Source organism: Cinclus cinclus, chromosome Z, assembly GCF_963662255.1.
Source record: "Cinclus cinclus chromosome Z, bCinCin1.1, whole genome shotgun sequence".
NCBI lineage: Eukaryota > Metazoa > Chordata > Aves > Passeriformes > Cinclidae > Cinclus > Cinclus cinclus.
Window position 1 is genome coordinate 1,762,966 of NC_085084.1, and position 23,702 is coordinate 1,786,667.

The 23,702-nt window shown below is 40.1% G+C and overlaps 1 protein-coding gene across 1 annotated transcript in view; it reads left to right on the forward strand.

The window, feature by feature from the left end:
- Positions 1–22,644, forward strand: part of VCAN (versican) — an 87,260-nt gene extending 64,616 nt beyond the window's left edge. The window contains exons 7-12 of the mRNA XM_062513419.1: positions 591–704; positions 7,140–7,298; positions 8,505–8,587; positions 20,856–21,000; positions 21,499–21,681; positions 22,514–22,644. Coding sequence (XP_062369403.1) covers positions 591–704; positions 7,140–7,298; positions 8,505–8,587; positions 20,856–21,000; positions 21,499–21,681; positions 22,514–22,644 — 815 coding nt within the window. The remainder of the gene's footprint in view (positions 1–590; positions 705–7,139; positions 7,299–8,504; positions 8,588–20,855; positions 21,001–21,498; positions 21,682–22,513) is intronic.
- Positions 22,645–23,702: the final 1,058 nt, after the last annotated feature.

Below are 23,702 nucleotides of genomic sequence, written 5' to 3' on the forward strand. Positions count from 1 at the left end.
ATTAGAAAACATCATATGAACTTTATGAAGAGACACACTAGATTATAACCTGTGCAAAAGCAACCCGTGCGGAAAATAATCATATAAAATGAACTCGTGCTCCAATTTAAAAGGTGAAGATAAGGCATTTTAGTAGCCAGAGGTGGCAGAGACAGACATATTATTTGTTTACCACCCAAGACCATGAGTGCTATGATGTTTTGTCCTTATCTCAATAAGATTAGACAAGCGAGAAATGAGAAATGCCAACCAATGAGATTCTAGAGCCTGCTGCTCTGCAGGCTGAAATTAACAGTCTGTTTAATGCTACATGATAAGATTTCCAATATTTGAGTTTCGTGAAGATATTCGAGGTCCCTGGTGGTTAATAGGAATTTTTGTTGTGCCAGGGTCACACACACAAGTCAGATTTCCACCAGGAGAATGCTCCATGGCATTCCTCTTCTCATCCACACAGTGACCACTGGGATCTTTTGATCTTCATTCTTCCGCTCTGAACTGGTCCCAGTCACCAGCCTGACTAAGGCTGCAGAACATTTCCCTCCAGGGAGTTGGGTGTGTGATGAAACCGCTTTTATTTTCTGGTGCAGATATCGACGAGTGCCAGTCCAACCCGTGCCGGAACGGAGCCACGTGCATTGATGGCCTCAACACCTTCACCTGCCTGTGCCTGCCCAGCTACATTGGAGCTCTCTGTGAACAAGGTAAGGGGTGTTCCCTCACCTGTGCTGCTGGACACCCATTTCCAGCCCAAAATCCTTCTGGAGTAACAGGGCAAAGCCTCCTAAAAATGAGAAGATGGAAGAAACCGACAAAAATCTGTGGGAAGTCACCAGTGGTGAGGAGAGCTCCTAATTTTTGTTAAACTTCCCTGACTTGTGGTTCAGGGCTTTTTCCCCATCTCTCACTTTGCACAAGCCCTATCCACATGCTAACCTGAGTGGAAGCTGTGCTGCCATGTACAAAATAGAAACTGATATATGGGGCAAATTTCTGTGTCAAAACAACAGCTCTCAGGTGTTGCTTTTCAGAGTTTTCAGGTGGCTTCAAGCCTGATTGCTTATGCTGGCTTGCAAACTGCTGGGAAGATGCATAGTGAAGCTCTCTTATTACTATGGTGATGCTTAATGAGTGGGAGCAGAGTTACTTTGTGGCTGAGTTTCTCTCTTAAAAGATTAAATGTGACGTGAAAGAAGTATCAGAACCCATCACCTCCAGAAAGCATCAGTGAGATGTAGGAGCAATTTAGTGAATGAGACAGATTATATACATTGATCCACTGGGGACCACAGATTTGACAACTTCATCCCACAGTTATCAAAATTATTTGTTCTGGGATTAATTTAGGAAAAGTAGGTGCAGGATTATCATTACAAGGAGATTGTAAAGGGCTTTCTAAGATGGACAAGTGAAGTAAGATTGAATATCCAAGTGCCTGTAGTTGTTAGAAAATTGTCTGCAAGAAACCCCACTTTACAGGAAACATTTACAAGTGCAAGATGCTTACTCAATATGTGGGAGGAGGAATGGGTTAGCAACATTTGTTCTGTCCATAAAATTAATGCAGGCATTTCTGTGGGAAAAAGAAATTATGTATTACAATATGCTTGCTAAACTTCTGAAATGATATTTTTTCCTTTTCCTTCTGCTAAATGCTTTTGGTCACAGCTGAATTAACTAAACCTTTGGATTTGTTTAATTAATATTGTGCATTTTCATGTTTGTTTCTCAGCTTCATTGAAGAGAGGTTTGCAAACTCTTCCAGCTCAACCTGTGGAGATCTGTTTGTTAGAGATGAAAAACCTCAGAGCTGATCAGCTCCAGCATTTTTACTGTTTAACCTTTTCAGCAGTCTGGCTAACCTTGTAACTTGAGAAGACTTTCTGAATCTTGTCTCCCAAATTAAGAATTGAGAGTGTTTTCACACCAAAAGAAATAAATGTTCTCACTCCCTTCCTCCTCCTCTTCATTTCAGCAAATCTATAGCAGTGAGTGGCTCTGAGTGCCATGGTAGCTTAAAGCTGCTTTTTATGACCAACCTGAGAGTGCATGTTAGGTGGTTAGTGGGAACATTTCCTAGTTTGTCAATCAGAGCCAGAGATGTGCTCTCTCAGCTTTGGAATTTAAATTTCCTCCACTTAAAGTCCTGCAGTGGATTGGGACTTGGGAAAAGGTTTTAGTGCCAAATTTCCACTCCACCAGACAAAATAAAACTGTGCTGGCGATTCAGACATGGTTGTCTGGCAAGCAGGCTTTATTTCAAGGCATCAGTCCTGACCTCACTAGATTTAAAGACCAGCCAGGACGACAGAATGTGCACCTTGAAAGGTGCACAGGAAAGATGGAGCTCAGCACACCGAGATTATATTTCTTTTTTTTTAATTTGAAATATACTATTCATTTTAGAAAGCTTAAAAAAGATCAGTCTGAAGGGATTTGTTAGGCACACTGCTGAGCATTCAAAATTCCGTGGGAGGGAATGGGAGCAGGGAGCATGCACTGCCTTTGGAAATAAAGGTCAGTGTAGGAGATCACCACATTTACACCCACTTACACTGGTGCATAAAAAAATGCAAAACTCAGAATTTCACCAAAATGCCCCTGTGGGACTGCTCTGGATGCAGGGATCTTCAACAGAGGTATGCTCGTGTCAGCATTTGGAGGGGACATGACCAGGGGACAGCAGAACTGCATGCCAGGTATCTCTGGCAGGTGGTGAAGTTAAAGGAACCTTCTGGGTGATCTAATCCAGGCTGAGGAGAATCAGTCCTGAGACTCAGGGAGCTGAAACTGGCTCCCTGACAGCCCTTCCTCTTGCCAGGTGGAAAGAGTTCAGCAATCTGAGCCCGGGAACATCTTCCTGAAGAGAGCTGAATTTGTCAGATGTTAGAAATAGTGCAGCTGAAAGTTCCTTGAAAAGTTTGTCTTTAAACTAGATTGTTATCTCAGTTAAGACAGCATCACTTCTGGGACAACATCCTCTATTGCCCACCACCTGTATCTTTTCAGAGGGAAGATGCAAATTCTGCTTGTCCCTCGTAGACATTTGAACATAGCCCCTTAAAATCCATAAATATCCCCAAAACACTTTTCCAAAGAGTGACAGGACACTACAGTACATCTTGGTGTGAGTTTTATTCTGGGACAGCCATCAGTCTTTCTTTCCATTGTCACCCCTCTGTGAAAAGCCCCTATGACAAGTCTCAGGAAATGGTAGAGACTTGCAATTTGAACCTCAATTTAAGGGTGTATTCTATTTATGAGAACTGGATGAGCACATCTGTGGATTTTCCTCTTCCTTCCTTGGCTGGCTAGAGTTTCCTTTCCTTTTTCTCCCTTTTCTGCTCTAGCTGTTTTCTACCTGCTCTCAAGGAATGTTTTAACCTTAAGATTTGGCTTACTTGCAGCTGGACATGTGTGCAGAAATGGCACATGTGCTTGTAACAGGATGCGTCTCCTTGGGATAATTCAACCAGCTGCTCTTTTCCAGGTTCTGAAAACAAAACAACTGTGGGTTTTAACCACCCTATCATTTGTTCTTATAACCCAAGTTCACTTTTTCAATGTCTGTGATTACTGCAGTCTCATTTAATTCACTAGTTCATGGGGCTTGGTTGGTTGGGATTGAAGTAGTTGAGAAGGGCTCAGGGAAAAGATACTTTCTAAAAACAGATGGTTTCTTACTGATGTCTATCAGCTGAAAAGGGATTATTTTGGATATTTACTAGAGAAATGGGTTTCTCTTCAAGATGTGTGGGCTAAGTGGCCTCCAGCATTTCCTCATTAGCTGAAAGCAGAGAGTCACTGATAAAATTCAGAGCTGAGTAAGACTCTCATTATGTTCTGGTACCTGTGTCAGTCTTTATTTCCTTTAAGCCTCTTCTGGAATTTCTTTAAAGACAATGGACCTATTGTCAGCAGGTATTGAAAAAGCAATCCCTATTTATGTATCAAAACTACAGAGATCTCTTTTTTTAATGCAGTGTTTAGGGATGTTGTTACACATGTTCAATTGCAGTTACAGAGAACAGAAGCTGTGAGAGTAACTCCTTGTGCACACCACTGAAAACCCCTGTGAATTGCCATAAAACCTAGACGAGTTTTAAACCACCACAAATATGGAGAGCGGTGTTTCAGTATTTCCATCACATGCTGGAATAAGGTTACAGAAGTCTGTGACTGTGAAGTGAATGTGAAGTATTGCATTCAATAAGTGCTTGCACCTACTCTGCTCACTGTGGTTGGGTCAGAAAATTTACAGCCACCAGCAATTAGTGTCTACTGGTTCAGTAAAAGCACTAAAAATTTATACCCGTATGGAACCCTTTTACTTTTTGTCACCCTTTCAGCTTTTGGGTTGCACACTGAGGACAAAACTGCGGAGATGAAACTGTCCCCACAGTTTTGCTTGCCTGGTTTGCATTTTTTATCCTCTATCATCTCGAGTCTTCAATTCCCTTTTCATTTTTTCCCCCTCTTCTCATCTGTGTCTCCTTTATAAAAAAACAAAACCAACCCCCCAAAAATGCCAATAACAAAAAACACCAAAAGCAAAATCCCCCAAAAAACAAACCCCACAATCCCCTACCAATCCCCCAACCCCAAACAAAAAAATCCTCTTTTCTACCATCTAAGAACATAATATTTTGTAGCCATCAGTTCTGAGTTTTAGGCTTTTTTTTAACATTTGGAATACACAGAGGTGCAGAAGTTACTTAACTTTTCCCTTTGTTGCTGTTTGGCACCTTTAGCCTTAAGAAAAGAAGTTTAAAATTCATGCTTAGGCCATTGTATCTAATTTTACAAACACAGTCCTCTCAGTTTTGTATTTTCAAGCCTCTTTGCTTCCTCAATGTGCCTTTCAGCAAATCTTCTCTCATATCCTTCACTTCTTTTCTAGCAGAGGCTGGGGAAGGCTTGATTAGAATAGCCTGGAAATCCTCTCAGGCCATGTTTTTCTCAGCTCCTTGTTATTATCTGACTTGTTTCCTGTGAGACAATGAGTCCCTGAACAAGATAAATAATAAAATCTTAAGTGCCTTCACAATGGACATAGGTCTGTTAGTCAGCCTCATGTGGTTAAACAAATGTTCTAGAAAGCTCAGGCAGACTAAACTTTAAAAATTACCTAGATGCCAGAGATTAAAGCTGTGTCTGCAGCCTGCTCTTCACACAGAATACAGAGAGAAAAGATAAAAAACTTAACGATTTGGTTATGTAGATTACATTCCTTATTTATAGCTGGGATGACTCAAGGCACAAGCAGTTTTCTACAGTTAAACTTCCTGGAAATAGAAGGGAGGTAATCAGTGTAAGCTTTATTATGCCTTTGCATTTGGTACATTTATGTCAATACTGATGACTTTTGGGAAATTATTTTGGTATCAGACTCCTAAGATAATGACTACATTTTTAGTGTCAGAGAAATTGTGATAAGCCTCTGACGTGATATGTTTGCAGTTTGAAATCCACTTGTGTACATGACTGACATGTACATGTCAGTCTGTGTCCTGGGGGATTTAAACTCTTTTTCTGAAAAAATGGACAATTCGTTGTGTCAGGATGGAAGTGGCCTCTTCCTGCTGTGAATTAAAAACCTGTGCTGTGAAAAACTGTTTATCAGGTGGTAGCAGCTCAGACCTAAGTAATCTCTTAGTTAAGGTATGTGCAGCCATCAGCCCTTGGCATACATTTGGCTGTTTCTATACAAAAGGACAAAAAGAGCCCTTTTGGCCAAAGCATGTTGTTGACCACTGACTGCATTGACTTACTGAAAATGAGAAATCCAGCTTCCAGCCCAGAACATTTCCATAACTCTGGAAAGGCTGGAACAGTTGGCTTCAGACACCATTTTGCTCGGGGGACTGATAAAATTTGGTGGGAAGTGGCTGATTCCTGGTGGGAGGGTGGGGTGGGGGAGGCCAGGCCTTGTGTTTCTGTTCCTCAACGTCCTGAGGCCCCTCAGGGTGAGCCATCCCGTGCTGAGATAGCTGTGGCTGAAACACACTGTAATCTTTGTGCTGAAATGTCCTTCACGATGCCATTGCATCTGTCATGGCTCCAAACTCTCTGCCCTTCCCCTGTTGTTTCTCCCACTCCTCCCTAAAACTCCATCTTATCGCTGGCAAGTCCTTCCCATCCTCAAGCACTGCTCAGACACATTCAAATATCACACTTGTTTTGCCCATCTTAATAATGTTGATTTTTTCCTGTGATTCATCCCCACAGAAGCAAACTTGGAACTGACACTTTTTTTTTTTTTTTTTTGCCATCTATTCTGTTTACAGCTGCCTTACCTTGACAAAATAATTAACATCAAATCCACAGGTTGCTCCTGTTCCAAGGATTGTTGCTTATTTCTCTTTGAGCTGAAAGGATATAGTGGTTGGTGTGAATTCTCTGTGATGCATTCTTATCAGCACCATGCCTCATGCAAGCACAGACAACGTGCAATTTCATTACTTTGTATTTCAGTTTTGAAAACTTCCTAACAAAATGATGCCTTAAAGTTGACTTCATCAAGGAAGATGGGTTTTGGGAGAGGATTTGGGGGCATGAATTCAAAAAGATAATATTATAGCTTTGCTTATTCAGACTGAACAATTACAATAATTTCCCTTCATATAATCTTCAGTTATCTGTTTCTTCCAAACTTAAGTTAGTACAGTCACTTGAAGAACCATTTGTTCTTGTAAAAGTTCCCATCCCCATGGACAGGCTCAGAAAACTGATGAAATGTAGGTTCACTGCAGTCCAACTTCCAGGCATTTCATCCATCCAGGCATAAGGATTAAGGATGTGCTTCTGAAGTTGCCCAGATCCAGATTAATTCAATCCTTGGAAACACACAAAGTTCCCAATTGCATTTATATGCCTTAGATAAGTAATATTCTTGAAGTTTGTGCTAAAAAGTGGGTAAACAGAACTGCCTGAAAGTGAGGTCCCAAGGATGAGTGTTTGATTTTGCATGCCTTAACAGATGGGTTTTTCTTGTATCTTTGTCCCACAGAAAATCCTTTGTTGTAGATGAGACATGCATGATTTTGGTGCACTGACCAAACATTCCTGGTTTTGTTGCACTGACCAAACGTTCCTGGTTTTGGTGCATTGACCAAACGTGCTCTGTCTGTTTGCTGCAGACACGGAGACCTGTGACTACGGCTGGCACAAGTTCCAGGGACAGTGCTACAAGTACTTCGCACACCGGCGCACGTGGGACACGGCGGAGCGGGAATGCCGCCTGCAGGGAGCTCACCTGACCAGCATCCTCTCCCACGAGGAGCAGATCTTCGTCAACCGTGCGTACTCACAGGGTCCCTCTGCCTCACATCTCGGGTGCCACCACACCAGGGAGATCTGAAGGTGTCAGGGAGTGCCCAAAGGAGGGGCGTGGAGGTGGGGAAGGGTCTAGACAGGAGCTGAGGTCTCTTGGGTAGTTCAGTTAGAGAAAAGGAGACTAAGGTCAGACCTCATTGTGATCTCCAACATCCTTGGAGGGGCATCTCTGATCTCTGCTCCCTGAGACAGGGACAGGACCAGGGAATGGCCTGCAGTTGTGTCAGGGCAGGGTTAGGTTGGGTTTTAGGAAAAGGTTCCTCCCCAGAGGGTGCTGGGCACTGCCCAGGCTCCCCAGGGAATGGTCCCGGCCCCGAGGCTGCCAGAGCTCCAGGAGGGTTTGGACAGCGCTGCCAGGGATGGACAGGGGGGGATTCTGGGGTGTCTGTGCAGGAGCTGGACTGGATGATCCTGTGGGTCCCATCCAGCTCAGGATATTCTGTGGCTCTAAACAATAGAGATCACTGATGGTTCAGAGACCTCCTCCTCATCACTCAGCTTTTGCAGCTCCAACTTAAAACATACTTTTAGAATGCTTTAAAGGCACACTTTTTGTTATAATTGCTTACTTCTGCAGTTAATACAATTTCTCTATCTTTCTCTAAGTTTTTGTTTGTTAAATAGAAAATACTTTTTGGGGGGAAGGATGAAAACAGGAACTTTGGTTTTGGCATTTTGTTTTGTTTTGTTTTGACTTTTCTTTTTCTGGAGACTTAAAGTATTTTGTGCCTTATCAAGCCAATGCTATCAGATATCATGTTAATTAGGCATAAAGAAATAGCTACTGTGTTGTATTGTAAAATTTAGACAACACTGGTCACAGCCTAACCAAAACTTGAAAAATGTGGGTTCGAATATGTAATTTTGGTTTTTTTTCCTTTTCTACCCCTCATATGTTCTCAGGTAGGAAATTAATTCTCTTTGCCTTGGTAGACATCACTGGGAGTGAAGAGACAGAGACATTTAAAACTGCTAGATGAGAATCTGCATTTTTATACACATCCCAAATTAAACCAAAAAATGCTGAAAAAGAGCCTCTAAACCAGTTGTTAGCACAAAGAGCAGAATAAGAACAGGATGTCTGATTCATTCTGCATAAAATTATTTTCTTTGGTGAAATCTCTTCCATTTATGGGAAGGTTAATAAAAATGCCCTTCTGGTTCTCTAGGTATTGGCCATGACTACCAGTGGATTGGCCTCAATGACAAGATGTTTGAGCGTGATTTCCGCTGGACTGATGGTAGCCCACTGGTAAGATGCCTCTGAGCTGAAATCACTCATTTCTTTTTGTGGTGGCTTATCAAATTCCCACTAGCAACAAGGGAAGCTGCATTACAAAAAAAAAAAAACAAAAACAAAAAACCAACAAAAACCGAAAAAAAACAAAACCCAAATCCCAAAAGAAAAACAGCCAAATCCCCCCCGTCACTAAATATGGACCCAAGCAAACAGCCAGTAAATTCATTTTGGGACACCTAATATTTTGTGGTTTAGCTCTAAGGTCTTGTTCTTAGTTCCTGTTATTGTATGTCTGGGAACTGTTGAAGGTTTCAAATAGAAATGCTCAAAAATCTGAGGCTGTGGTAATTTAAGGGTCTCTGCTGGAGCTGGTTTGTGATCTTGCCTTTCACAAGGCCATGTGTGGCAATCCTCCTCACTCACCAGGATGCATTTTTGGGGAATGATCTGGCATTCAAGCTCTTGTCTTTTCTGGGTCTCTGGGGTACACAGAGGAGCCTCTCAAGTATTTCTGGAGCCAGCTCTGCAGCAGCTGTCCTTTGCTGGCTCAGGAGCCTGTGACCCATAATTCACCCATAAAATGTTAAGATGCTGGTAATACCTCTTGCTGACTTAAAACAAAAAGGAAAATCAGCAGGAGAGGGAAAACAGCTGCAGCCACCATCAATGAACACAAATCAAAGAGCTGATGGACATAGGAAATGATCAAACCCTTCCCCATTCAAAATAGTCTCTTCTGTAGGAGGAACAGGTGATTTATTTGGTGTTGAGCACCCAGTGGAGAACATTACATTAAGAAAAAGCCCAAACTGGTTATTTCTTTTCCTTCCAGTTGTGAACTTTTAAATCAAAAAGCATCTGGACACACCTGTTGTTGCTGCAGACCATGTGGCTGCTGCTGGTGTAGAAAGACACCTGGGGCAAGGCAGGCTTCATTTATTGCCATTTCATTTCTGGTAGATAACCAGAGCCTTAAAGTGCTCTGAAATGTCTTATACATTAGACATTTCTTGGGGACGTGGCTGTGTGTGGCAGCTGACAGCAAAGAGGGGTGGTGAGGCTTTCTGCTGTAAGGCACCCATTGGTGGTTCCAGACACCAAGTGCAAAATAGGATAAATGCTTATATATTCCAAAGACAGAGTTGTTGTGCCAGAGTTGTTGTGTCCCTGCCCATGGTCCCTCCCAATCCAAACCATTTTATGATTCTGTGATTTTGAGGAAATTAAAATTAGAGATGAGATCCTGTTTTTTTTTTTTTTAAAATTCAGGCTACTGAACTAGGGTATTGTATTTTTACTGTAATTTTTGATTTTAAGAAAGTAAGGTATTCTAGGAGCAAAGTGATACCATCTGTCCAACAGATTTCTGTTTTGATTGATCTTTTTTTTCCACCTTATTTTTTTCTCGTTTTTAACAACTTCCCTCTGTCTCTTCCTTCGGAAACAATTTAGGTGTCTCTTGAAATAATTTATGTTCATTGCTTCAATAGATTTTCCTCATAACTTACTCCATATGGTTTCTGGATCCCATGGTTCTGAGCAGCTGCCTCATTTGTTCCTTTTTCCCTGGCTTTTAACTTATTTCTCATACTTTCTAACCACTCTTGTTGTTACAGTGATTTATTGCTTCTCTAATAATTGAGAGGAATGATAACATAATTAAATTTATGCATCCTATCTATTTTCCTGATGATATCCTAAATTGTAGTGAATTTAAATACTATGCAGGTAGAAAATTTGCCTCTTTTATGTGTGCAGGTAAGCACAATTCATAATGGCTTTAAGTGCATTAGCATAATTGGTGATAATAACAATCAGCATGATGACACCAATACTCAGGTTCTAAATTGAATTTCTGAGTTTAGAGGTGGCTCTTGCCTATAGCCAAAATTTAAATAGCCTTGATGTATTTTATGTATCAGGAGGTATCTGTATTCAGCTGTTTCTAAATTTGTTTCCCAACTCTATGCACTCTCCAAAAAAATATTATCCACAATTCTATTCAACACTTCTGGCATGGGGGAAAATTTGTCAGGCCTGCTGGGGATCCCCTTGATATCAGTTTTCTTGGAGATGCTATCAGGAAAGTGATTGTGCAGCTACAAGTGGTGCACATTCATCTTTATCTTGATACTTCTTTGAATTTTTTCAAATAACAGCTTGGTTCAATCCAAAAAATCATGCTTACATGACTTTATTAGGTTTTATGTATTAAAAATAAACCCCTAACAGTTCTGATGTTTTGTAGACTTAAAAGAAAAAGTAAAATAACAACAATAACATCAAGACATGTTGTGGGTGACAACTTTCTCTTTCACATTAATTTTCTTTCTGAACCAAAACAAGCCTCTAGAACTGGGAATTAGGAATGCTTGAAACACAAGCTCTACTGCTGGAGACACAGAAAAAGGTTTATATTACTTTGGTACTCATTTCCCATCAGCATAAGAAAACCAACAGAAATATGCAGCACACTGACAGCAACTCTTTCACCAGATATTTTATTGGCAATTTTGGGAACAGGGATAAAATACCTATTTTTTTTTCTTTCCTTGCACCCAAAATGTTTTCCAGCCAATGGGTTCAATGGAAGGAAATAATTTTTTTTTTGACATTTTCAGCCCCTGACAGGTTGTGTTTCTTCCCATTTTTTTTTTTAAACTGGGGCCCAGAGCCAGCCACCATTAAATGTGATATTTGGGCAAGTAATGGAAATGAGAATACAGAATCAAGGTGCTTACTGGAAAACCTACACTGAACCAAAAGTATCCTTGACAGGCTCTCAGTCCTTCTGAAAAAAGACTTTTTAGGTGCCTAATAATGGACTATGTATAGCCAGCCACTTTTGATACCTTAAAAGTGTTCCTTTTTCACCCCTATAGAAAATGGTCTCTGCTAACAATTCAGCCAAGCCAGCAGCAGCAGTCAAAACAAACAAACAAACAAACAAACAAACAAACAAACAAACAAACAAACAAACAAACACCCTTGTATTCCTGTGCACATTTTTTTTAACTGGAATTTATGCTGAACTTGGAAAAATAATGCCAGTAAGCAAATTTGGGAAAAGATGAAGAGTGATATGGTAAATTCATGCTCTGGCTGTCAGAATTCCTGGAGGAATTGGTGTCTTGAATAATGAAGCCAGGACACTCAAATTCAGTGTGAAAGCAAGAAATCGTATTTAAATCTTCTCACCCCACATGACTTTTGTCCCTATTTGCATTGAGTCTGTCTGTTCTCCACAAAAAAAAACCCACAACCTTTTAGGATGAGAAAAATTACCGTAATAAAATAAAAACACCAGTTAGGAGGACCACTCCTAAATCACAATAATCCTGAGTAGAGAATTTGAGGAGGCTTTTTGAGGTGTCACTGAAATATCTGATGCATTGTCATGTGTGAGATTTCAGCAGGGTCTGGCAAGTTTATTTCTTAACAGTAAAGTGTTTTTAATTCAAAACCAGTTAGCAGTTTCCTGTCTTTCAGGCAAAATGGCACAGTCTTGTGCAGATGAAGCCTCACCATCTGCTGGTAAAACACACATTTTCAGTTTGTTGTGCCCACAGCAACCCAAACATAGGCTGGGCTTGAGAAGAGCAAAAATGCTAGAGTAAAGTCATTGTGTCCCGTCTCTCATGCCTGAAAGTTTACCTGTCAGCTCAGGTGGCACTTTCCATAAAGAAAATGGTTTTCAGGTAACTAATCTGTCATTACAGGATTTTTGTTGGTGTTTTTTGTTGGTTTTTTTTTTTTTTGGCCAGAAGTATTTGCTTATATTTTGTGTTTCTTTTTTGAATTTTCTTTAAAAAACAAATTGAGATACTCTTGGCTAAGTCCAGAACTTATCTTCAAAGTGCTCCTTGGCTAAGCTTAGGGCACATTGTCCAATGAGCAGAATAAAATAGGCTATAATTACAGTAAGCTGTGAGATCCAATGGCTGCTCACATATATTTGTTTTTTTCTGATTTGCTATGCTGTATCTGGGTGGCAGGATCAATCTTTTCTCATCTACATCATGCATGTCCTTGTTCTCTCGCTCTCTCTTTTTTTTTTTTAATTCCTCTTATTTATTTATTTTCCTATTTTTTAAAGAAAAACAAACAAAAAAAAGAAACAAAAACAAAACAAAAAAAACCGCTGTTTTCAGTGGTCCTGTTGGTTGGGAGAGGTGGAATTCATTTTCTGTAGTTGATGAGCCATACAACCAAACAATTTTTGGGCAAAAAACAACAACACCTTCTTTTATATGAAGGGGAAGGAGCTGTTGGCAGCTGTGTTAATGCAGCACAAAAAGTGGGTGTCCTTGCAGATCATTACATGTGGGGCAAGTTCAGTGAGAGCTGGAGATGAGGGGACACTGCCACAAGCCTGGGAGCATCACCTGAGGTTGTGTGAACCAGCAGGAAGCTGCAAACTTTGGCAAATCTTTCCAGTCCCTGATTTCAGATAATTTTCTCCAAAAATGTCAGTGGTGAGAGCAGGCCCTGAGGTATGTTCAGAGAACTCTCAGCACTCCAGCTCTTTTAGAGCTTTGTTATTCATTACTTCCTGAAAATAAAGCCAATTTCTGCTCAAGACATTTCAGGTATGATTACATTGATAGATTCAAGAGCCAGGGGAGAATAATACAGTGTTTTTTAGAGCATGTTTTCCTAGTTCTGCTTTTCTTCTATTCAGGGCAGTTGTAGGGTTGTTCTGTAGGCTTTGGTGTGGGACAACATTATTTTCCCTCTGATTTACATTCTGCAGTGCAATGAGATATGTAGTCTTTATTTACATTTAGAAAAATACAAAATCTTAATTGTTCTTGCACTTTACTGTAGATTTTTCTCCCAGCATTTCTCTAACAGTGAACAACTCTTTTAAATATGAATCAAGGACCATCTTCGTCCCACAATTATCTACAAGGCTCTAAGCAGTAAAAACAAACACATTTGGGAAAAGACACAGTGATGCAGGAGGAGGAAGCAAGGCCCAAACACTCTCACAGCTGTGTGAGCAGAGGAATTTGCCTATTTGGATCTTTTTATACTTTAAATGTGATGCAATAAAAACTACAGAACAACAAAACTTATCAGCGGAGGCATTTAATAATTGATCAAAGGGAGAGAGGACACAACGGGTTGCATGAAAATACGCCAGCAAAATTGAATTTAAATAATTCACTTAGCTCTGTGAATGGTAACTTTTACAGCTGTAAAGCACACCCATCCAAACAGAAAAAAAAAAAAATTAAAAAAAATCTGGTGTTGCTTTTGGCAGCTCCCCTTTTGTGTTTGTTAAGGACCCTTGTGAGCAGGCACAGCAGACAAGGACCCCTTTAGAGCTATTCATGTTATGGATTAAGCACATACAGCAACTTGGGGCTGTGCCCAGGGCCCCCCACCCCACAAGGGGGGTTATTCACAACCCCTGGAAAACGCTCCTGATAATTAGTGCTTTGTAGGGCAGTGAGCTCACTGCCATTACATAAGATTAGTGCTGTAATAAGGAGCTGGCCAGCATCTGTGGCCAGATTGTCTGTCACTGAGAGAATGCTGCCAGCCAGGAAAGGGACAGGGCATATTGCCACTTTTAAAGCTGTCCAGAGACCCTGCTTGGTTTTTCCTGCCCTTCAGCACAGGGGTGTTTATGCTTTGTGTTCTGGTTCCTCAGGTTGTAAGTGTTAGGTAGCTACATTAAAAAAAAAATAATAAAAAAATAATAATAAAAAAGGAAAACATCCCAGAAACTTAATTCTGGCAAAAACAAAGCTCTCTCTTTTCCATCCTTTATTGGTCAGTGAATCAGAAGGCTTTAACTTCAGCAAATCTGTAACTGCACCCCTCTAAGAAAGAGTAACTTCATTGAACACAGACACACACACAAAAAAACCCAAATCCTTCAAAAGGCATGGAGCATTGTAGTGAAGGAGCCTGCCTCTGAGGGTTAAGTAAAGCAAACAAACTAAAAAAGTGCTGTAGTCAGCTGCAAACAAAAAGCTCATTGTGCCCATGTCCCACAGGATCCTTGGAGAAGGAGATTTTAAACCTACCAAATGTTTTGGTTCTGTACTGCAGTCAGTCATTATGGCCTCTTTTTAAGATGCTCATTTGACCCACATTTAAATGGAGGAGAACTTTATAATGTTATTAATGACAGGTATATTTTTGGTTCAGGATGTTGTAACGAGGGCCTCTTGGACAAAGTGGGGTTTTGTCTTGTTTTTACCAGGGGGATCAGCAATTACTTCAGAGACTTGTTACTGCTGAGCTGAAATTACTTGTTACTCTGGGCTAAAATTCTTGGACAGCTTCAAACCTGCAGTAATTGTTGACAAAGTGCAGGATTTTCCTTCTTCTTTTTTTTTTTTTTTTTTTTTAAGTGGTTCTCCTGGTAACTGTGCACAAAAAAAAGAATAAATCACACCCCACACAATTTGCATCACGCTGCTAACATATATTCATGTCAATGTGACTCCAAAACAAACATGAATTACACCAAACCAGCACTTACCACCCTACTTTCGTTGCCACTCATTTTAACATGATTTCTCAGCTGCTAAAGTGACTTCTGAGAGCCCATCACACACAGCATACCCTCAAAATTGAACTGTACAGTGTGTGATGAAAACTAAAATTCTGGAAAAAAAAACCAAAAAAAACCCCAAAAAACTCATGTAAAGAACAACTAAAACTCCACGGCTTCATTCAGCTCTGAAAGAGTTAATGAAAAAGGGTTCTTTTCTAATAATTATAAATTTTGGAGCAGCTCTGGGCTTTGGAGCAAGTAGACAGCGTCACCTAGTGGGGCTTCACTGCCACACTCACCGTTTTCTTCTTTTCATGGAAAAATCGTCATTGAATGGTACTTTTTAAAAAACATCCCAGAGCTAGTCATCTACTCCATCAGACAATCATTTATTCCCAAAACTATGGGACTGATGGCGCTTTTATGTTTCAATTTCTTCAGGCAGTCTTTTTCCCACCGGTTGTTTTTCAATTAATTAGATTTTTTTACCCAAATGATTTCCTTTTGCAGGGCTCTTCCTGCTTATTCAGTCTGCAGTCTCTTCTTGTGGATGAGAAGAGACTGTGCACCCACAAATTTATGTTTTCCAAAGCCCCTTTCTTTTTGCTGCACAGTACTCAGAAAGTTTCTCAATATATTACAACTCTCTGTTACCAAAAAACCCAACCCCTGCAAGTGAAATCTTTTGCAGAATTACTTAGCAAAGCTCCTCCTGGGAGTTTGTCTTGCTCACAGTGTGACTCAGTCATGGGGAGTGTTGGGCTCTTGCCTGGTCCAAACCCTTCCAGTTTCCCAAATCCTAAGCAAATAAAACTCAGATTAGGAGCTAAAGGGAAGGTATTCAACCAGAACCTAAAAAAAAAAAAAAATCAGGATCACAACATGTGATTTTTTTGTGTGTACTTATAGATAGGTTTAAATATTCAAATTTATTTGAGTTTCTCCCAGCAAAGATTTATGCACACACTTGGTCCTTCCTTCAGGCAATTATTTTAGCATCTGTCTGAATCCTGCATGTGATCTTCCCTGTGACAGTCCCCCTTAAAGCATGACCCATGCCTTTAAATCAAGGTTTGTGCTTAAACTCTCACTGAATGCAGTTTTTAATCTCAAGAGCACTTTTGGTGAGTTCTGTTAGACTGCTTCCATTCATAAAATTAAATAGAAAACCCCTTTGCAGGGCTGGAGGGAACAGAGCCTGCACTGTAAGATAACTTACTGTCTTTCCCATGTAAAAAATGCATTTAAATAGTAGCTGACCTTAATGGAAGTATTTCATACTTTGCCAATTCTTCACAGAAATCGGATTTTTTTTTTCCCTATGGTAAAGAAATGCATTTTTAACTTTCCAAGTGTCTCCTGTAACAACATCAGTGCTGTACAGCAGCATGAGTCACAAATGAGGGCTTCCTGGACTGATCCATGTGCTCATTGTAACCTCGAGCTGATCTTGTTGAAGTTCAGCCACCGAATAATTCTCGAGACTCACTGAAATTGAGATGTAATTTTTACTTAAGATGTCCAATTATAACAAACCCTACAGTGAGGGACTCATTCAGGGCCTTTCCTGATAAAGATTTCTGAGACTTTGCTATTGTGTTGAAAAAAATGAAGAAAAGTGTATTCCTGTTCTTATCAGAGCTATGGCAGGAGAAGAAAAGGGTGATAGTAAGGTTTGCAGTGGTGGTTTCAGCTTAGTGATAAATACCAGGCAGGAAATGTTGCTCCACTTTCAGATGAAATAGCACAAAAAGTATCCAATCAGCCAGTCCATACCACTTCCATTGTTGTTTTTTCTTTAATTTGCCTCATTAGTCTTGCATTAAGGAGGAATCAGATAGGGAAGTAGCCAGAAAATAAAAATCACAACTGCAAGCTCCAAAAAGTGCCAAGACAGATTTGTAATGACATCTTACTTAAACATGCTGAAAACGTTTCCTTTCCCCAGAAAGAAAAGCCTTAACCTATAAATATAAATAGTTTTATTTCAAGTAAATTATTTCCTAGGTTCAGTCGTGTGCAGAAGATTACTGGCCTTTACACAATACCGAGGTCAAGCAGTAAAATGTTGTTGGCCTCAGTGTTTTTTTTATTGTGCTTTGTTAAACACAATGCTTGTTGGCTATTTTGAAATGCAAAATCCAAGCCATTGATCTCAGGGACTTGATGAGCCTTCTGGAGGTGAAGGAAGGGCTGAAATTTCCAAAGGAGTGTCTCAAAGGTGAGATGCTCCTGGATTCATCTGGGCAGTGCAAGTACCTGAAAGAGCTGAGTGGATTATCCATTAGTAAAGAAATTAGCCCATCAAGAAAGGCTGCTTATCTGAGAATTTAAATAACAAATCTCCCACGAGGTGGGCTCCTCTCCATGATGGGAAGATTATGCTCCTTCTGTTTAATTAGCAGCCATCAGATTTAGAATGAGTAGTGACTGGCTAATAAAGTTCTGTGCTTTACAGCTCCTGCTGCAGTCGTGACATTTTTAGCTCATTTCATGTGACAAGCCAGCGTGTCACCCAACAGGACTGTGAGTTTATGCAGTGCCATATAAGGAAATCCTCCCACAAAATGTGGAACTTAATACAATGTCCTCATGGGCTTTTGAAGCCATCATATCCAAACTCCTCCTGTGAGGCAAGAGAATACATTTTCCCTGTTTTATGGGCTGTGAATGGCCAGCCAGATGCATTATCTAGTGCCACGTAGGAAGCCTGAAGAGCTGAATCAGAAATCAGCTCTAGCTCTAAGTCATGGACTTATCCACACTCTGCAGGAAAACTTTCAGGGCCTTTTAGCAGAGAAAGCCAGAACAAATAAATTCAATGTGACAGAGAAAGCTTTGATTTCAACAATAAAACCAAAAAAGTACAAGCAAGATTTAGTAATTATTACAGTATAATTGAAAGCATAAAGAGTATAAACTCTGGTTTTTGTCAGATGGACACTGGGGCTTGGGGCAGCCCAGTCTGGTGGAAGGTGTCCCTGCCCATGGCAAGGGTGGGACTGGATGGTTGTAAAGGTTCCTTTCAACCCAAACCATCCTGAGATTGCTCTGGACCTCCTTCTCCACAGCCACTTCAGCTGGAGGAGAATCGTGGTCAGCCAAACCTCCTCCTACAATTTTTTGTCTTGTACATAACTAAGTTTATATGTCCAGAAATGCACATTCTGGAAGTGCCTTGCATTTTAATAGAGAGAGAGAAAAAAATCAGGTCTGTTGTGATAATGTTGCTTGAAAACTAAAGTAAGTTACAGTTTTTAGATCACTCTGTCACCTAGTGTCAATACTTCTCATAAGGACTGAAAACCTTACAGCAACTTTTCTTCCATATATTCACTGAGTATTTGATTCTATTTAGGCTTTGAATGATACAGCTAAGAGCATTGCCAAAGGTTTATTCCCATTAATATTTTGCTGGTATGGGTTTACTGGATATGGTCCAGTGACCCAGTTCTACACAAGTGAAAACCAGATTCATGCCTATGCTTGTGCAAAGATCTAATCCATAAGAGAAAAGCAAAATATTGGTTTATTTGTCTATTCCGCTCAAACTGAGAATCTCTTTGTATCACTGTCCCATTATCAGTGTCTAAATAAGGAATTGAAAAACTACAGAGGGGCTGGGTGGAGACCTAAGAAAGCAATTCAGCAGTCTGGAACTTCCTCTGCTAAGCAATTCTGGCACCAGACCCAGGCAAAATCAGAGCTCCTCAGCCAAAATAAATCTGTGCAATGACGATATCAGATGTGAGGTAACAGCAAGTCATGCTGGAGGATATCAGACATTCTTGAACAAACCACAAGGCCTAGTTGTAATACTTTGCCACTACACTGCAGCCACTGCCAGCTAAGCAAACACAAATTTTGGGGTCATTTTGGCAAGGCAAATAAGAGCATATGGAGTCTGTGTGCTGAGGGTGGGAGCTGGCAGGCTGCTAAGTACCTCCAGCTCACACGCCCCCAATAGCCACTAAAGATCCTTCATTCCCACACTCTCATCCCTATGGAAGCAAGCAGCTCTGCAGTATCATTTCCACTGGAAACAGCTGCGAGGCTTGTTGAAATCTTTCCTTGGCTCTCAGGGCATTATTGATGAAACTTTCTGCCACTAACCTTGCAGTTTAATTTTTGTGTGTACCTCTGTACACATTCTTGAAAGCTAGTGGATCCTAAACTTGAGTAAATTGTCATTTAGGACTGTTAAACGCTGCAAAGTTGAGATGGAGTTAATTTAGTTCTGGATGAAAAGGGGGATATTTTATTAGAGGTAATAAATTCAGTGCAGAAAAATTTTATTCATACTGTGCTGGTTAAAATGCCTGGATAATTAAAACCTATGATGGGTAAGATGACACGTGGTAGGAAAAGGTTAAGTATTTAACTCATTTTCCTTTCATAGTTTGATTTATTGTAAGGTAAATACTACTTGTGTGGGGTATGTTAACTTTATTTCTAAAATGTGTTCACCCAGGCAGTGAAGAGGGGTTCTTTCACAGAGTTAAGAAAATGGAAAGCTAAACTTTTATGACATTTATACAGGCCAGCTCTAGTCAGAAAGATGTAAACACGGAGAAAATATAAGCACTGTAGGAAACTGTGTCATTTTGCCCATACAAGGGGCTAGCTGCCTGGTTAATGTCTGGCATTTATGTGAATTCCAGTTATTACAGATATCTATTTTTATCCTTCCTTAAATTCTTCCTGCAGTGACACAACAGAAATCCCAGCAAAAATCATTAGGAGTGGTTTCTAAGTATTCTCTCACTTTTCTTGACATAACATTATGCCAATCACAGATTCCTATGCTTTGTCTGGGAGCAAGGTGAGGGATTATCCCACCTCTGCTGGCTGCCAGGACCGGAGGGTGTAGAGAGCCTCTCCACAAATTTCAATCAGTCTGACAAAAGTGTTGCAACTTCTCCTGCTGATTGATTGTAAAAACAGACTGAATCCTCCCATGTTTTCATCAAAAAATGACATTGTGCTGGTATTTCACAGCCATTTGAAGGTTCTTTTGTGAGGTTTTTCTTTTGTTTGTTTGTTTGGCACATACCCAAAAACCATATTTCTACTTCTAAAAGTAGTACGTTTTTTGCAGAAGAACTTTTTGCTTTTATCCATATATTTCCATAGATGTTTGAGGCTGGTTTTTCAACAGAGGGCAGAATATGACTCACCATTTCTAAGGCTGAGAGGCTGCTCTCTGGTCTCAGTCTGCCACCTAGCATTTTCAGTGGAAACACCAATCTCGAGTGGTTTTGGGGGCCACAATCTGTCACTTATGTTGTGCACGTCATCCTGCTGAATGACTTCATTAACTGAATGAAGTCAGTTTGGATTATTGAAGTCAGATTTGGATTGTCATAAATAATCCACGTCTTGGAAGTTAGTCTGTAATTTCTCATTTAGATGTGCAATAATGAATGTCATGGACTATTTACTCTATTTTCGCTCATTCTACTTCATGACATGTAGGAAAGAATGTTTTTGCCACACTTAGGGTCCAGATTTGCTTGTGTCTCTTTGTCTTGTTGACCTGACATCAGTTTACAGTAAATGAGAAGTTAGACCAGAATATTTTTCCCCTTGAGATAATCTTTAATATAGTGAGAGGATATTATAGATCTACTTTTGTTTAGCCCATGCTTAGGAGTCTGAATCAAGGAGTTCAGACTGCTTTTCAGCACAGGTGATATCATGTGCTCTTTTGTTAATGTGAATATTCTCCAGCACTGGTAATGATGGTTTTGCTTCTCTTTTCTGCAGCAATATGAGAACTGGAGACCAAACCAGCCAGACAGCTTCTTTTCTGCTGGAGAAGATTGTGTTGTTATAATCTGGCATGAGAATGGGCAGTGGAATGATGTCCCGTGCAATTATCACCTTACGTATACCTGCAAAAAAGGAACAGGTACAAACTTTGCAGTTACATAAGCATAATTTTCTAAACTGCCATTCAATGCTTTTTACAATGGTCTTTGGATCTTGTTTTCAAAAAGTTTCTACTTTTTGAACAGTCTGTCATTGAGGATGACATGAAAAGTCCTGAAAAAAGGACTTTTTCCTTGAATGCTTGTCTTAACTTCACTGGTTTTCAGGTTTCTGAAAAACAGCTTCTTTGTGTAAGTATACCAACTTTTTGGATTGAATTTACATTTAGAATTTAAACCAAAAAGGCAATACCAACCACAATATCTGCCAATTTCCCATTTCCATCACTCTTGGTCTTGGTTTACAAAACTAGAGATCTATAGGGCGGACTGATCCCCCTGTCCTTGTCTGGATGCTCCTCTTGGGAGTCCAGCTGAGGTCCCTTGCCACCTTCCCTTAGCTGGGGCTCAGAGGCCAGTCCTAGTTCAAGCTGGGCTCACAAACTGAAGTTGTGGGTGGTGCTCTCTCTTCCTTCCAGTGGCTTGTGGCCAGCCTCCCGTGGTGGAAAATGCAAAGACCTTTGGGAAGATGAAGCCTCGTTATGAGATCAACTCCCTCATCAGATACCACTGCAAGGATGGTTTCATCCAGCGCCACATCCCGACCATCCGGTGCCAGGGCAACGGACGATGGGACATGCCCAAAATTACTTGCATGAATCGTGAGTTCTCTGAAACCAAACCAGTGGCAAATGAGAAACACTGGGCTAATTTAAGATTAATAAGTAATGAATGTGTGTTTTAAGAGAGGAGGAAGTCTGGTAGGACAGATTATGGGGGAAAAACAGCAAGCCTCCAAAACCAATGGAAATTTTTCTCTATTTCTGCTGATGCCTTGGAGTGGATACCTAGAGCAGAGGCTGGACAAGATTGAGAGAATAAGAGCAGGTATTTGTTGAAGGCCTTCAACAGGTACACTTTGGGCTGTCCAAAACCTCCAAGGGGCTACACCCAAGATGGACCATGGTCACGACTTTTTCATATAATTTTAAGTTTGCTCCATTTACACACTGGGGGTTAATCCTCCAATTACAACTTCAGATAATGAAGTCTTTTACCCCCAGTTTGCTCCTCCCCAATACACTTTTGTTTGCACTTTTTGGGGCCTGAGGCTGTAAGGTGCCCCTAGATTTCAGGCCTAGAGGAATTGTCTGACCAAAATGTGCAGACAGTAACTAACACTGTATACGGAGTTTAGACTTATACAGTAGAGCAGTACAGGATTTGAAAAACATAAAAAGCTAAAATCCTAAGGCAACACTGCAGAAGGCATTAAGATTCTTTTAAAGTTAGAAAATCCTGGAATCAACAGGTTCTTCTTTCTGGAACTGTGTGTATGCCTGTGACACTGCTACAGCTCCAGTTAATAATTTGTTAACCCTCTAATTAGTGAAGAGTAAATGCAACTGTGTTGTGAAGTGTAGCCAGCCCATCCACATCTCAATTTTAAATGAATTTCCCTTTTTTCTCCTTTCTCCTCCTTTCTCTCTGCAGCCTCCACATACCAAAGGACTTACTCTAAGAAATACTACTACAAACACTCCTCATCAGGCAAGGGGACATCATTAAACTCATCCAAGCACTACCACCGCTGGATCAGGACGTGGCAGGACTCGAGGCGCTGAGAGCTAAATGGTGAATTGGGGATTTCCACCATTTCAGCCAAAGTCATAACTTTCTGTGCCTTTTTCTATCACTTATAGGAGTATTATCAAATCGTTTTGAAACTATGGACTGCAGTATTCACGACGTGTTTTGCAAAAAAAAAAAGAAAAAAAGGAAAAAAATTAAAAATTGCGGTGTTTATTAGAAAATTTAAGAAATAAATAAAAAAGGAGCAGTGCTTATGGGGATAAAAGGAAACCATTTCCAGCCTATAAAGATTATTAGTTTTCTATATGCCATCGGTGTGGACCATTTTATGATATGTACCAGCCTTCTGCAATATTTAAACAGCTCGATTTTAGCACCAATGAAAATGTAAATAAGATGATTTTAATGTTGTTTGACTGTGTGTTGTTTTTAAAATCCTGTATATAAAATGAAAAGTCACACTAATTTCAGGCATATTTATGGTTAGAACGGCCTCAGAGGTCTTCAGTCATTTATGACGTTGTTTCTGTGTTGTTTACCTAGGCTGGAAATGGTTGAAATAAAAACTTCACTGACTGAAATTTGCAATTATCAGGTGAAGATAAACACACAAACAACATGACTTTTTTGTTTTGTTTTGTTTTATTTTTATGTGGGAACTGTGCCAATTCCTTCCCAAGGTACAGTCTGTGTCCCATGAGATAAAATAGCTTAGACAGAGCACATAAAAGTGGCACGGAGCATGAACTAGGGACTGCAATATGGAACATTTTTTCTGCTCTCCATTCCACCTTTAGCACACGTGAGGAATGACTGCGTGGAGGAGTTGTGTATGACAAGGAGAGCCTGTAAAATTCCAAGTGCTAATACATTAACTTTATCAACCAGGGCCACTTTCTTTTATTTTTTTTTTTTTTTTTTGAGAATAAAAAAAAAGGAGAAAAGGAAAAAAAATTACTTTCACGATATTAACCACAAGGTTTATATTACAGGTCTCTGCATTCTAAAATGGAGGAAGACCTGGTGTTTGGGGGATTTTTTTTTTTTTGTAGAAAACAAACAAAAATCAAAAAAGTAAATAATTTTGTAT